Source organism: Excalfactoria chinensis, chromosome 21 (genome assembly GCF_039878825.1).
Source record: "Excalfactoria chinensis isolate bCotChi1 chromosome 21, bCotChi1.hap2, whole genome shotgun sequence".
Taxonomy (NCBI): Eukaryota; Metazoa; Chordata; class Aves; order Galliformes; family Phasianidae; genus Excalfactoria; species Excalfactoria chinensis.
Genome location: NC_092845.1, coordinates 1726508 through 1739350, shown reverse-complemented (window position 1 = coordinate 1739350; position 12843 = coordinate 1726508). Strand labels below are relative to the sequence as shown.

The window sequence follows — 12843 nt, the reverse complement described above, 5'->3', positions numbered from 1 at the left end:
CTCAGCAGCCACGGATAGGCTTAAGACACCTCATTCCTCCCGTTTATTTACTGGTTTGCAATTACCGGGGGATGCTGGCTGACTCTTCAGTCATTTAACTCACTAATAAAAGACTGGTGGGGGGGAAAAAAAAAACCCAACCCTGTACCATTGCTGAAGACACTGAAAAAGGTACGACAGAAAGGAAAAATGAATCATCAGAGAAGTCCTGCCAGGCTAGAGAACTTCCCAGTTCTCCCCATGCCTCTGTTCCAGCTTTGTTTCGGGCTCCATCTGACATCACGTGCCTTGGTGAGCCCCCAACAACAGCTCCAGAGATAGGAAGCGAATGGCTCTGCACCTGATTCACAACACCGAGAGTCACAGATGCAAAAGAAATGCTTTTCCAGCCCCTAGCCCACCCCGGTTATCAGGTAGGTGTGTTGGGAGCTATCTGTAATCCTTCCAGGAAGCAAAGAAAAAATAAGAGTTAACTTCTTTAAAAGCTTTCCGAGAGCAGCATGTTGCAATTACGTGTAAATGAGTCTAGAAGAACGGTGGTTTTTTCTCACGTACCGTATACAAACAGCATGTAATCCGCATGTGATTTCCCCACCGCGTTTGAAGCCTCACAGCGGTATGTACCATTATCTGTTTTGTTTAGGTTACTAATGAGAAGGTTTGAACCAGACACTACAACGTGTTGAGGCATCTCATCATCTACTCTTAACCACCTCATGTCCGTAGGCCTACAGAGGAGGGAGAAAAAGAAATAAGCACATTACTATTTTCCTATGGTAAAGATGGCATCTTCAATAGTTCATCCACAGACAGAAAGCCCAAAACCAAGAAAAAACTGTAAAGAAATAACACATGCTTTTTTTTCTTTTCTTTGCTCTACTCAAGCCCAGATGCTGTCGGGCTTCCTCAATTTCAACCTATATTAACCCCACAGGAAACTGTATCCAGACCTTATATTTTCTGAAGACACTAATGCAAGCAGGAAGAAAGTTCATTAGTGGTTAATCATTCGCTTATTCAGTACATCTGAAATCTCTGAGGCCTATGGACTACATGTGCATCCATAGGGTGCTGAGAGCAGATCTGGACATGTGACAGAACAAGTACATTTGCATCGAGTTTGAACCACTCCACAAAGAGACGTGATAGACTCATTTACTTCAATTTTGGCTCTGCTGCTCAGTGAGAGCATTTTAGCTGCTAGCAAACAGGAGCACCTTTCTTCTCTCCCCAGTTCTGCTTCTCCCATTGGCAGCCTGCTTACTGAATCCTTTTACTTAATGGAACCAAAATTGAGCATCACGTTTGGATAATTTAGGGAATGAAATTAGCATGTTTTGTTAGAGCTGGTAAAGCCAGTAAGGAAAACAAACGCTGCAGGGCTTGGGGAGTTGTTATTATTATTATTATTATTATTATTATTATTACTATGAAAATCTTTAAACAGCAGTAAGGACAGATCAGCTACTCCTCTGAGACAGCCCATACCAGCAAGAAATATAGAGAAGCTTTCAGAATGACTAAACACTGAGCTCTGGAAAAGGGGAGGTTTAAACAATAACACATCCTTCAGATTGCCCATTTCCAAAGGCAAAGTCTGCAGGTCGTATTTTGCTGGGAGCTGTTGAAGGTTCCAAAAGAGCTCGAGCTTATGGCAAACTGCTGTAATGAAGTCAAAGCTCTCCAACTCTCAGCATCCCAGCCACTCGACTGGAATGGCTGCTACATTCAATACAACCCTTTGGTTCTCAGCTGTCTCCTACAAAATTGACATCTGATTTTGGATAAGGGCTAGGCATGCTCTTCCTTGCTCTTCTCCATCACCAGAGGCACTCAAGGCCAGGGTGGATGGGGCTCTGGGCAGCCTGATTCAGTGGGTAGCAACACTGTCTGGAGGTTGGAACAAAACGATCTTTAAGTTCCCCTCCAACCTAAGCCCTTCTATGGCTCTACAATTCCCACCCATGGCAGGATGGGCACTTACTGCCGAGCACACCACTAATATGCCCATGACCGTGCAACAGCAGCTCTCAGGAGAGCTGTGCTTGCAGTTCTATCTCAGTGTTAGGGGAAAGATTTCTGATGCTTCTAGCTACAGTTTTCCAAGAGCTATTAGCAGTTTGGGAGCCCCAGGGCTTCACACGCTGTATGTGCTACACAGCAGCCTGCTTCTCCAACAACTAAATATCCTAAAAGTGACAGTTTCACCATCTTCCTGCTCGTGTCATTGAGTTTTGTCATGTTTTTCTTTCCGATTCTCTCATCTTGGGCAACAACAAAAGAGGAATTTCTACCTTCTGGCTTTGTTTTTCCTTTATCTTCCCCCTTAGCCTAATGTTCGTGATGCAAAATGTTGCAGAGAAATGCTTTTTGTTTAACTGAAGAAACATCTCTGTTCATCCTAAACTGCTGCAAAGAGCTAAACACAGTATTTTTTCTTACTGTATATTTTCTTCTGCTTTGAGAGACACGGGTGAAATGACTTGATAAGTAAATTCCTAGCGCATTACTAGCATCGCCATAACATTAAGTGGCATAGCGCCTGGGAGAGGTGTCTGTCTTAGTTAATGTGTGTATGCCTTATTCATAGCCTGGAAGGAAAAAAGGTAAGGAAGCCTATTCATCAAATTCCCAGATGATAACAAATGGGAGGAACTGCTGTTACCCATGAGAGGAGAAATGCAAAGGGGCTTTGACAGATTCTGAACGGGGAATAGGGGATGTGCCAGCCTCTAATGTACAGGGAAGGAGGAATAAACAAAATCACCTAGGTGAGGTAGGAGACTACCGTGGAGGATGACAGTATCACAAGCCTTCTTGCTTCTGAGCTGCATAGGCCCTTCCCTGTCCCTGCCCACAGAAGCAGAACTGTCAAACTGGATGACTTCAAGTTAGACTACACCTGCAGTACTCTTCAGTTCTGGGCACGCTACCAAGGAGACGCTGACAGATTTCAGGGATGTTTGCAGAAATCTCATGGACATGATGAAAATAAAAAAGGATAGTAAATACTTGACAGCCATAAATCCAAGTGGAAGAGGAAGTATTGAAAACAACAACCAAAAAAAAGTCAACGGAATTGAAATTAGAACAACAATGGAAGTGTGGAAAAAGATGTACCCTCCCTCGTCAGGAATTTCCTGATGCATAAATCTCTTATCTCAATATAAGAAAGCCTCAAGGGCATGGCAGAAGGAGAAAGGATAACAACTTGCATTTCATAGAAACAACACAGGTCACCAAAAATCGAGCATTATCATACAGTCAATACAAACAGAAAGACAGATTGCCTTACCTTACAGATCCATTCCACTTTTACAAGTGCTCAATTCTTTGGGCCATTCATACTTCTGCATACTTGCACCTTATTAGGATTCAACACACAGGCCACTGACCTTGCTTTTGCAGATTAATTGCAACCAATTGCCACCTACACCATTCCCTGGGGAAGAGATGTATGGCTGCACAGTACCTGTGCTACTGCCTGTCCTTTCTGCACCAGAGGGCTTGCTCCTCTCCTGGGAGTTCTAACAGCAAGAATTCCTCAGTCTCTTTTTTATATATATATATATATATATATACATAGGAATAAATGCAAATCAAAATTGATGTCTTAATTTAAATTAATTTAGATCTGTGGGAGAAGTTGCCCAGAGAGGCGGTGGTGCCCCATCCCTGCAGACAGCCAAGGTCAGGCTGGACGGGGCTCTGAGCACTGCTGGAGCTGTGGGTATCCCTGTGCACTGCAGGGAGAGGCACCAGGCAGCCTCTAAGGGTCCCTTCCAACCCAAACCATAATGTGAATCTATGACTGGGCAGCACGATCTCTGGTGCAGAAAGGATCTCTCCACTCTTTCATTCTATCCTATCATCTTCGCAGCAGAGAATGGTGTATTCAGTTTCTGCAATAGCAAAGGAGGCCGAAAACGCCCGCATGTTTTTTGGGGCACAGCTCCATCATGGCCTGGTCCATCCTTGGGCAGTTCCCAACTTACTGTGGTTTTCCAAAAGCTGCGCACGTCAGTTCGAGCGGCTCCCCTTCTCTCGTGAGGCCTTGCACTGGGTAATTCTGAGAAACCCGCACTTGTGGCTTATCTGCATGACAAAAACATCATTTCATAAGTTTCCTTGTCAGACAGAATCCCGTTTCTACGCACCCAACACCAAAAGACACTCATCACCACTGCTCCTCTTGGCCCCCTCTATGCCGTTCTTTTAATCAGAATGTGAACTTGCTATTTGCTTCAAGACGGAGTGATTAGCGCTGGGAAATGTGAGCAGATAGCAGATCTGCACCGACTCGAGCACCGCCATTCCCCAGGAAAGGCATTTTGCTGCACCATAGTTTATCTCTAAACTCACTCAAGCTAAAAGGAACTCATTTGCCTTCATGCTAAGGTGAAACCGGAGATATCAGCGGTGCTCGGAATTGATATGTTTTATCGTGTATCATATATTACTGTATGACAACACCTTGTGTCCACGCATATTAATACGTCGGGGTTTTACAAGAGATGCTTGTTAGAAACACAAAAAGGAATCACAGCCACCGCTGCTTTTGTTTGAACAACCCAAGACTTTCGTTAGTCGAAACGAAGCTCTTCTAAATCCTAAAATAAACACAGAGAATTAAAGCATTCACAGTGAGGCTCAAACACGCTGCAGCAAAACCCTGCAGGAAAAATAAAAGCCACAAAAACAACCACAACACGCTGGAGCTTGTGATTAAAAAAATTCATTGCCTCCTATAAGTGCAAAGCAGATTAAGGACGCAATCTGAGCTGTAGCTAAACTGCTATCAATGTTATCAATGCTACAGATGCCATTAGGCTGTGGGTATCTTTCAGGAATTCACTCAACTGTAAGAAATAAAGGAAGGCAAAAAAAACCCAACCAAATCAGTATGGGTTGAAACAATTCAAACATTTCTCTTTCCTTTGAGAGTTCACTGCTACCAAAAATATCATCTTGCTGCATTTTATTAACTGTGTTTAACTCATTAACGTGCTTCCTATGGAATAATGGATATTAGGAAAAAAAACAACGCGTGTCAGGATTTGACCAATTTAAACTCTCCTAATTTTCAGTAATGAAATAAGCTACATCGGTAAATCCTCTCCCGAGATGATGCACCACAAACATTTTATGAACAAATCCCATTAAAGATGCTTCCTGTGGCCATGGAACCAAGGAGTGCCTGCACACGGGTTGTGGTGTCACGGACGTGTTCCACATGAGGTGCAAAGTCCCAACTCCACTGGAAACACGAGACTGAAGGATGCCTTAAACACAAGCTGACCCCCAATGGGTGATGCTAAAGTAAGTAAGGACCAATGCCAGGACAAGCCTGGTTGGATGAGATGATCTCAGAGGTCTTTCCCAATCATCATGATACTATGAAAGAGGAGAAAGCCTTCTGAGCCCTGTTTACAAATGAATATCTTGCATGGACGGAGGCCTTCTTGCATGGCATCCTCAGCTGAGAAAGCCACACGTAAGATCTGCTGCAGCTCACCTCTTCAGCCTCTCCAAAGAGATAAATATCCCTATTTCTAATGAGATGCTTAACAGCTGTCAATTACTTATGGAAATCAAGAGGAATACACTGAAGGCTTACTGAGAATGAACTGCAAACTAAGCAGGCTCTCCCAAAACTACAAGAGCCGAGCCCCTCCATTCCAGCTTCTAGCACCGCAGTCTCCATTACTCAAATGAAAGAAGCAAAGTGAATCTATTCCTCTTGGATTTGCATACTGTAGGGATGGGGAGGAGAGATCTAGAGTGGAGATAAGGAAGAAGGTTTGGCACTGAGGGTGGTGAGACACTGGCACAGGTTGCCCCGAGAGGCGGTGGTGCCCCGTCCCTGCACACAGCCAAGGTCAGGCTGGACGGGGCTGTGAGCACTGCTGGAGCTGTGGGTGTCCCTGTGTTGGGGGTCCCTTCCAACACAAGCCATTCTGTGTGTCACACACAATATAAACCTGGACTTCACTAACTCACAGTTTTACTTGCGAAGACAACAACACTCCCAATAGAGTCATCACAGTGAACGTCTCTTCTAAGCAGGACTCACCAACAAGCAAGTAATTACAGAAGGCACTTATGGAAATGGGAAGTGCTTCAGAATGCTGAAAGATGGCCGGTCACTCCAGAGAACTGACATTTTAATTAGGCATGTGGTATACAGGGAAAATTCCTCCTTCTTTGACCAAGGATCTGGGGCAGACTGTGTGTCTTTTCCCTCTTCTTTTAAGGACATAAATATTCTTTAATTCTGCTGCTCACACCAAGTCAGTACCTTTTTTTCTTCAGATTATGGACTCTTAAGTAAAGCTCTGTAAAATGCCAGATCCTGAGCTCAGCTCAGTTGACATTTAACAGCCAACACAAGCAGCTTGTGATGGTTTTCAAGGCCTGTACCAATGGTTTGCCACCTATTAACCACTCCATTAAAAAAGGCCACGATTCAGTAGTGACATCGGTGGTAGTACAACGTGGGGCAATGACCATCTCAGACATCAGTCCAGGGCATAGGCAACAGCAGAACTTTTACTACCAAATACACCAAAACTGCCTGAAATCCTCAACATGAAACTTCATGATGCAGGATTAATACATAAAAATAAATACCTGCATCTATGATTCTGAGCCACAATACACTACACTGGCAGCCAATTAGATGTAACAACCTCAAGCTATTTCCTAGTGTGCCTATTTCTAGTGGCTTTAAAAAACAAACCCAAACCCTAGTAATTTAATAAGGCACCTTTATTAAGCTAAATTCATTCAAAACCTACGAGTGATATACAAGGTTAAATACCAGCAGTCTAAAGGTTACGCTGTAGCAGCAACCAATTTGAAAAACTTATTACAAAACCATTCTGCATTTGATGAGATTTCTTTTACAACACACGCGTTGTGTGCCTCAAAGACAACCGACAAGCAGCCTTCAGAGAGGCAACAGCACGCCCTGCTCCTTGCCTGGCCTGTCAATTATGGCGTGCATGAGCCAGAACCTCTCAGCCTCCCATACTCCTGAAGGCAGCCAGGAACGGAAAAATAATAGAACGATGGAATCATTAAGGATGGAAAAGACCACTAAGATCATCCAGTCTACCCATCCACCACTACTGCCCATTAAATCATGTTCATACGCACTACACCTGCCCTTTCCTCAAACACCTCCAGTAGACAGTGACTGGGCAGCCTGTGCCAATGCACAACTGCTCTTTCAAAGAAGAAATGCTTCCTAACATGCAACCTGCACTCAGCACACTTCCCCCATGGCTACTGTGCTATCAGTCCCTTACGGTAGAGTTGGACTAAGGCTCTTCCTACATCCATGGCTGTCAAGTTCCTTTCACTGTTCTCCACAATCCAATCTTCCAGCAGGACTTCTATCAAGTCTGCATACCAAGATGTGTGCAAGACTCCAGGACTGGACTCACTGGCACAATAGAGAAAAAACCATCACCTCCATCTCTTCGCTTCACGCACACAGGGAAGTGCTGGGTCTTCCAAGCTGGTTTCTCTGCTGAAAGCTTCTGCTGCAGCGTTCCAACCATCCCATTTCCCAAGATGCAGTTCCAGGGACACAGGCTGCACCCGCTTTCCAGTGTTTTAAAGTGCTGTGGTTCAGAAATTAGCCAGGCACTCAAGTCATTCTGCATATGCCTTGACTCTTCTTCTTATTAACTGTTAGGCAGTTTTCTGCCATCAGCAAAGATTATTAACGGCGATTTTTTTGATTATTATTATTTTTAAAGAACTTCTAAATGAGTCATGGGAGCACTGAAGAGCATCAGGCTAAGCACCCAGGCCAGTGCATTTACTCTAAAAATACCATCGCTTGCTGATTACTCCCTAATGACTATTCTTTGAGATCTGCCAGTTAGTGATTTCTTAATCCATTTAAATGTGCGCTCCATCGATTATGCCTAGATCTCATTAATCAGTCAGGATATCATGTAATACAGAGTTCAGCGTCTTACAAAAGCCTAAGCCCATTATTTCTACCCATTTACTTTCATCAGGCAGACCTATGATCTCAAAGACAGGCGAGCTCGTCATCTCAAGAAGTGACACCGGACTGATTGGGACAACCTGATCCCAGCACAGCCCAATGCAAGCTCTGCTGTGTGGGTCTGGGACACCAGGGCCGGCCACAGCCTTCATACCATCTCCTCATGGCTCCTTTGGTCAATAGGTACCTCTGTTTCAAGAAACATGGAGATATGGCACTGAAGGACATGTTTAGTGGGCAAGATTGGTGACGGTGGAAGGGTGGGCTAGCTGATCTTAGAGGTCTTTTCCAACCTCAATGATTCTTTGATTCTATTACTGCCTTCATCATAACAGACCAACTGAAGGAAGGCAGCCAAGTTCTGCTGAGAACATTTATCTCGTTTGTAAGAGGACTAAACCCAATGGCAGCACCACAGGAGGCAGCACATCTCTCTGCAGGCAGTAAGTGCTGCACGGTAACAGCATGGGTTTCTCCAATTGCCAAGCCCGTGGTTGAATTCCCACACACTGCAGCCCACAAGGATACTAATGCATATTAGATCTAACTCCTACATGGAAATATGACCTTAAATAAAAGGATGGTTTACTTGAGAAATGCAAGGAGGCAGGTGAATGATGGTTATGTTCTTGCCCTCATGTCTCCCGCATGAAACACAATCAGAATACACTTAATGAGGATAACGTGAGCAGTAAATTTGTGTGGCTGTACCCAGTAACTCCACTGCTACAAGCTGCAAAACAGAAACGATATCACACTTGAGGTGGATGTTCTTTGGGGCTACGCCAGTCATCTCTGAGTTGAATCATCACACTCCAGCAGCTCCTGGTCCTCCAGCAATCTCAGAGTGATACGGCTCCTACGACGCGGCAATCTGTCCACTCCAAGCACAAAAACTGCACTGAAACAGTCATTAATACCACAGTTAAAACATTCTGGAAAGCATTTCTTCAGCGGGAAAGGCGCCTCTCTGAACTCAGCCGACTCCTAACGTTCACCAGCCACCAAGAGTGACAAAGCAGCCAACCCTCCCTGGCCCACACCATCACCAAACTGCAGCTGAACACGCACATCATTAAGTAACGATGTGACGATCCGCGGTCAGTTCCTCCATGGCAGACAAGGACAGGTTTTGTATCACCAGCCTGTTTGCCAACTGAGAAAATTGCGAGATGGATTCTTTCAATGATTCAGCTGAAAATTCTCTTGCCTGCACTGTAAAATGAGGCAGAGGATCCAAGTCTTAAAATCCATTTGGTGATTACTGAATTAATTCTCCAAGTGCGCCTCTTTGCAGAAATGATGACAGATGGTGTTCTCAGGAGATGGATCCTGCAGGTCAAGCAGAGTTTTTGCCCACTTTAGGTAATTCTGGCTTCAAAATCACCCAGAATACGCTTTAGTGCCCATTTGAAGTAAGATGGTTATTTTTCACAGATCCTCAGCTCTGCTTTGTTCTGCGTCCCAAACCAACAAGCTGCATTGTCTATAGAAATAGCAGTAATAAACCACTCTCCAAATCTGTCTCCTGGCAGTTTCTATATCTCGCACTGCTCACACGCTAGGGAGAGTTCGGCAAGAACACATCTTTCAATATTAAAAGAAGTCAGAGGATGTTGACATCCATACGCAGGTAGAGATGAACCATCACCTTCATCCCAACATCAAGCAGGTCTCCTTATCAGGAATGAAGTCAGACAGAGCACAGACCTGCCAAACCAGGGCTTTCGCCCCACTCTGATAGGGGCAGAGCCACCTCTGACATCAATGGCCAGGACCTAGCTCTTAGGGACTGCACCCCAATAGAGTTCCATGCTCAGGCACACCCAGGGCAGCAGGAGGCTGTGTTGTATCTGCACACCCCTATTCTCAATATTTAGCTGAACGCTCCTGCTGAACACTCCCAAAATGCAACGTCCAGGCTGTGCTGCGTGCTTTTCATTCCCAACAACGCTCCTCTGAGAAAACCTTATTAATGAGCTTGCAAACGAGCACCCAACTGGGAAATGTCACAAACAAGAGTGGCTAATGCCCCAGAAAATCAAATAACTGAACACTTGGCTGATTGTGGTGCTTTTCATATTTATAAAAAGAGAAAGGGAAAAAAAAAATAAAGAAAAAGAAAGCTTTAAATCAAAGTTTCTGAAGAGGTCAACACCTCACTGAACAAAACAACTCATTTATTCATTTTAAGAAACCTCCAGATGATAAATTACATTGATGTTAATCACTTCACTGCATACTATGCAATTAATATTTGTACTTGATAGAAATATAAGGATTACTGAAGATGTGACAGCATACATATATGGTTGATTTTTAACATAATTGGGTGCAAAGCATTCTCCCATCGTAACAGCAGAGGCCGTAACAGATTCCTTTGGTGCATATGTTAGAAGTGCACTCATAGCTACTAAAAATAATATAGAATATGCAATTCATTATAATGTCAGAATGAGAAGAGAAGAGAAGAGAAGAGAAGAGAAGAGAAGAGAAGAGAAGAGAAGAGAAGAGAAGAGAAGAGAAGAGAAGAGAAGAGAAGAGAAGAGAAGAGAAGAGAAGAGAAGAGAAGAGAAGAGAAGAGAAGAGAAGAGAAGAGAAGAGTCAAATCAGGACTTCCACGATTGCATAATGACATATAGAAAAGTACCACAAAAGCTGAACTTAAATGTTTCAGAGTATCTGGTTCCATTTAATTCCTTAATGATATTTTAATGCATTTTGGTGCTTCATTTCCCTTCTAAAATTACGCTCAACACGCTGGTCTTCCACTCCTCATTGAATGATCTGAATCACAAAAGGAAAGCAACTTGTGCCCAACTCAACGTATATTTCCAAGCCAACACCATACAACATATTGCAGCCATCCACTGCAAAGGGCTGTGTGCTCACTGGCTATTAATCAAGCATGAAAGTGTTGTTGTTACTGTGAGTACACGGCGCTATCTGTCAAACTCTGTTTGCTTTTAAAAAGCATTACCAGGAGATTTTCATAAATATTACAGAATGCTTGTTTGCAGAGATTTCTTTTTAATAACACACTCTGCGTTCATAGGGAAACATTAATCTCAAAGCTTCACAAAGGGCCAGGCTGTGCCACATTACATATGCAATAAATAGCTTACTCCCTGAGTAGGACAAGTTAATACTCAGCATGAATACGTCTTAGTCATCATTCTGCTGACTACAGCAAAACATCCCCTCCATGCACCCCAGTACATGCACTGCTCAGATTCGGGTGAAGCTGCTATTCATTTTCTTCAACTTTAGCTTATGGGACAGTAATGAATGACCAGGATATACTATGGACCCTTATCAGATCATGCAACAGTTCCATTATTTTGCCAGAGGAGGAGCAAAACAGTCATTCCTATCTCTCAGGTTACAAAGCAAACAACTGTGCCCATCCTTAAAGATTCTACGTGCTCAGCACCGGAGGAGACACTTAGAAATAACTAAACAGAGAAGAGGACAACAAGACAACAAATCACACTGTGGACAGAGAACAAATGCCATATCAAATCATGGCTATGGTGACACCGAGTTTAGTGCTGCACGTGCACAGGGTGCTCCAAGGTTCAACATCATCACAAACCGCACACATCAACTCTGCAGAGCCTGGAATTACCGTGCCTGTCTCTCATAAGCACTATCTGCTTCTCTGTGGTTCAGGACAACTGGAGCAACTGCAGCCCAGGGTGTGAAGGTCAAGAGCCAGCTTGAAACACGCTCCTAAAGGTACCAAGAAACCCCAAAGTTTGCAATTACCTTTCAACTACAGCACAGGCAAAGAAAAAAAGAAGTTGAATTGAATTGTATTTAAAGCACAGTGAAGGAGGTCGCTTTGCAGACTTGCATTTTTTGCACCTGTTTGTTTTGTTGTTGTTTTTTTTGCCCCCCCATTCCCTTTCTTTGACAAGTAGGGCATTTCAATTAAACAAATGTATATTTCAGGCAATGCCTCCAAATGTAACAAAACAAGAACAAGCATCCCCCATTTCCAGTGACACCTGAACCATATTTGGCATGCATCTCCTTAAGGAAACAACTGAGAAAATGTAAGGTTTTGGAGGTAAAATGAAAACACTGGAGGGAGAAAGGATTGCACCCTTCCCACTGGGTTGCAAAGGAGCCGGACCCACACCTTGCTCCCATCTCTGCTCTGCTTCCTCCATCCAGGAGCGTCACAAAGGCACCACTTCCACAAAGGAACGCATGAGGAACAGCAGAAAGAACCTTTCTCTTGCAAAATGGCTGAGCTGTGTGGGAACCTGACCTCCAAACATGCCTTTTTCATTTCAACATACCGCAAATGGCACCGAGTTCACTGCCTGTTCCCTTTCGCAGGTTGCGCTTTGAGGAGTTTCCATGAGGACAAACCGCTCCCCCCCCCCGCCACAAAACGTGTTATTTTTGATGTTTTCAGTGGTTTAATTTGGTTTTTAAGCTTCTGAATCATCTCTTCAAAACAAAAAAAAAAGCCCTCCATGCTCTGAAATTGAGTCAGACAACAATACCTCGTTATCCAAGAAGGCTCCATCCATCATCCTCCCATCCATCCCCAGCATGCTAAAGTTGGATACATTAAAGGCAGAGAAATACAACTTCTGCTGAGAAAATACTTTACTACGTGCTGCTGGTGTTCCAAAAAGGCGGATCCATTGTGCCCGTGGTACGGATAGATGAGACTTAAAGGGAGAGAATGGAACAGCAGACACTCAACCAACACCACGCAGCTGACTGATCTGCAGTTATGCCTCCGTGGCTGCAAGAGAAGCAGCAAAAACCAAACGCATTGGCCCGATGGGTGACTGCTAATC

General features: G+C 43.9%; 1 protein-coding gene across 10 annotated transcripts in view; it reads right to left on the bottom strand.

Moving 5' to 3' along the window:
* Positions 1-12843, bottom strand: part of CADM1 (cell adhesion molecule 1) — a 149911-nt gene that overhangs the window by 30412 nt on the left and 106656 nt on the right. For 9 of the 10 annotated variants that reach the window (XM_072354677.1, XM_072354669.1, XM_072354672.1 and 6 more), the window contains exons 6-7: positions 3996-4095; positions 556-728 (exon numbers count right to left, since the gene is read on the bottom strand). The exons of the other annotated variant lie outside the window; for it this stretch is intronic. In XM_072354677.1, coding sequence (XP_072210778.1) covers positions 556-728; positions 3996-4095 — 273 coding nt within the window. The remainder of the gene's footprint in view (positions 1-555; positions 729-3995; positions 4096-12843) is intronic. 10 annotated transcript variants of the gene reach the window in all.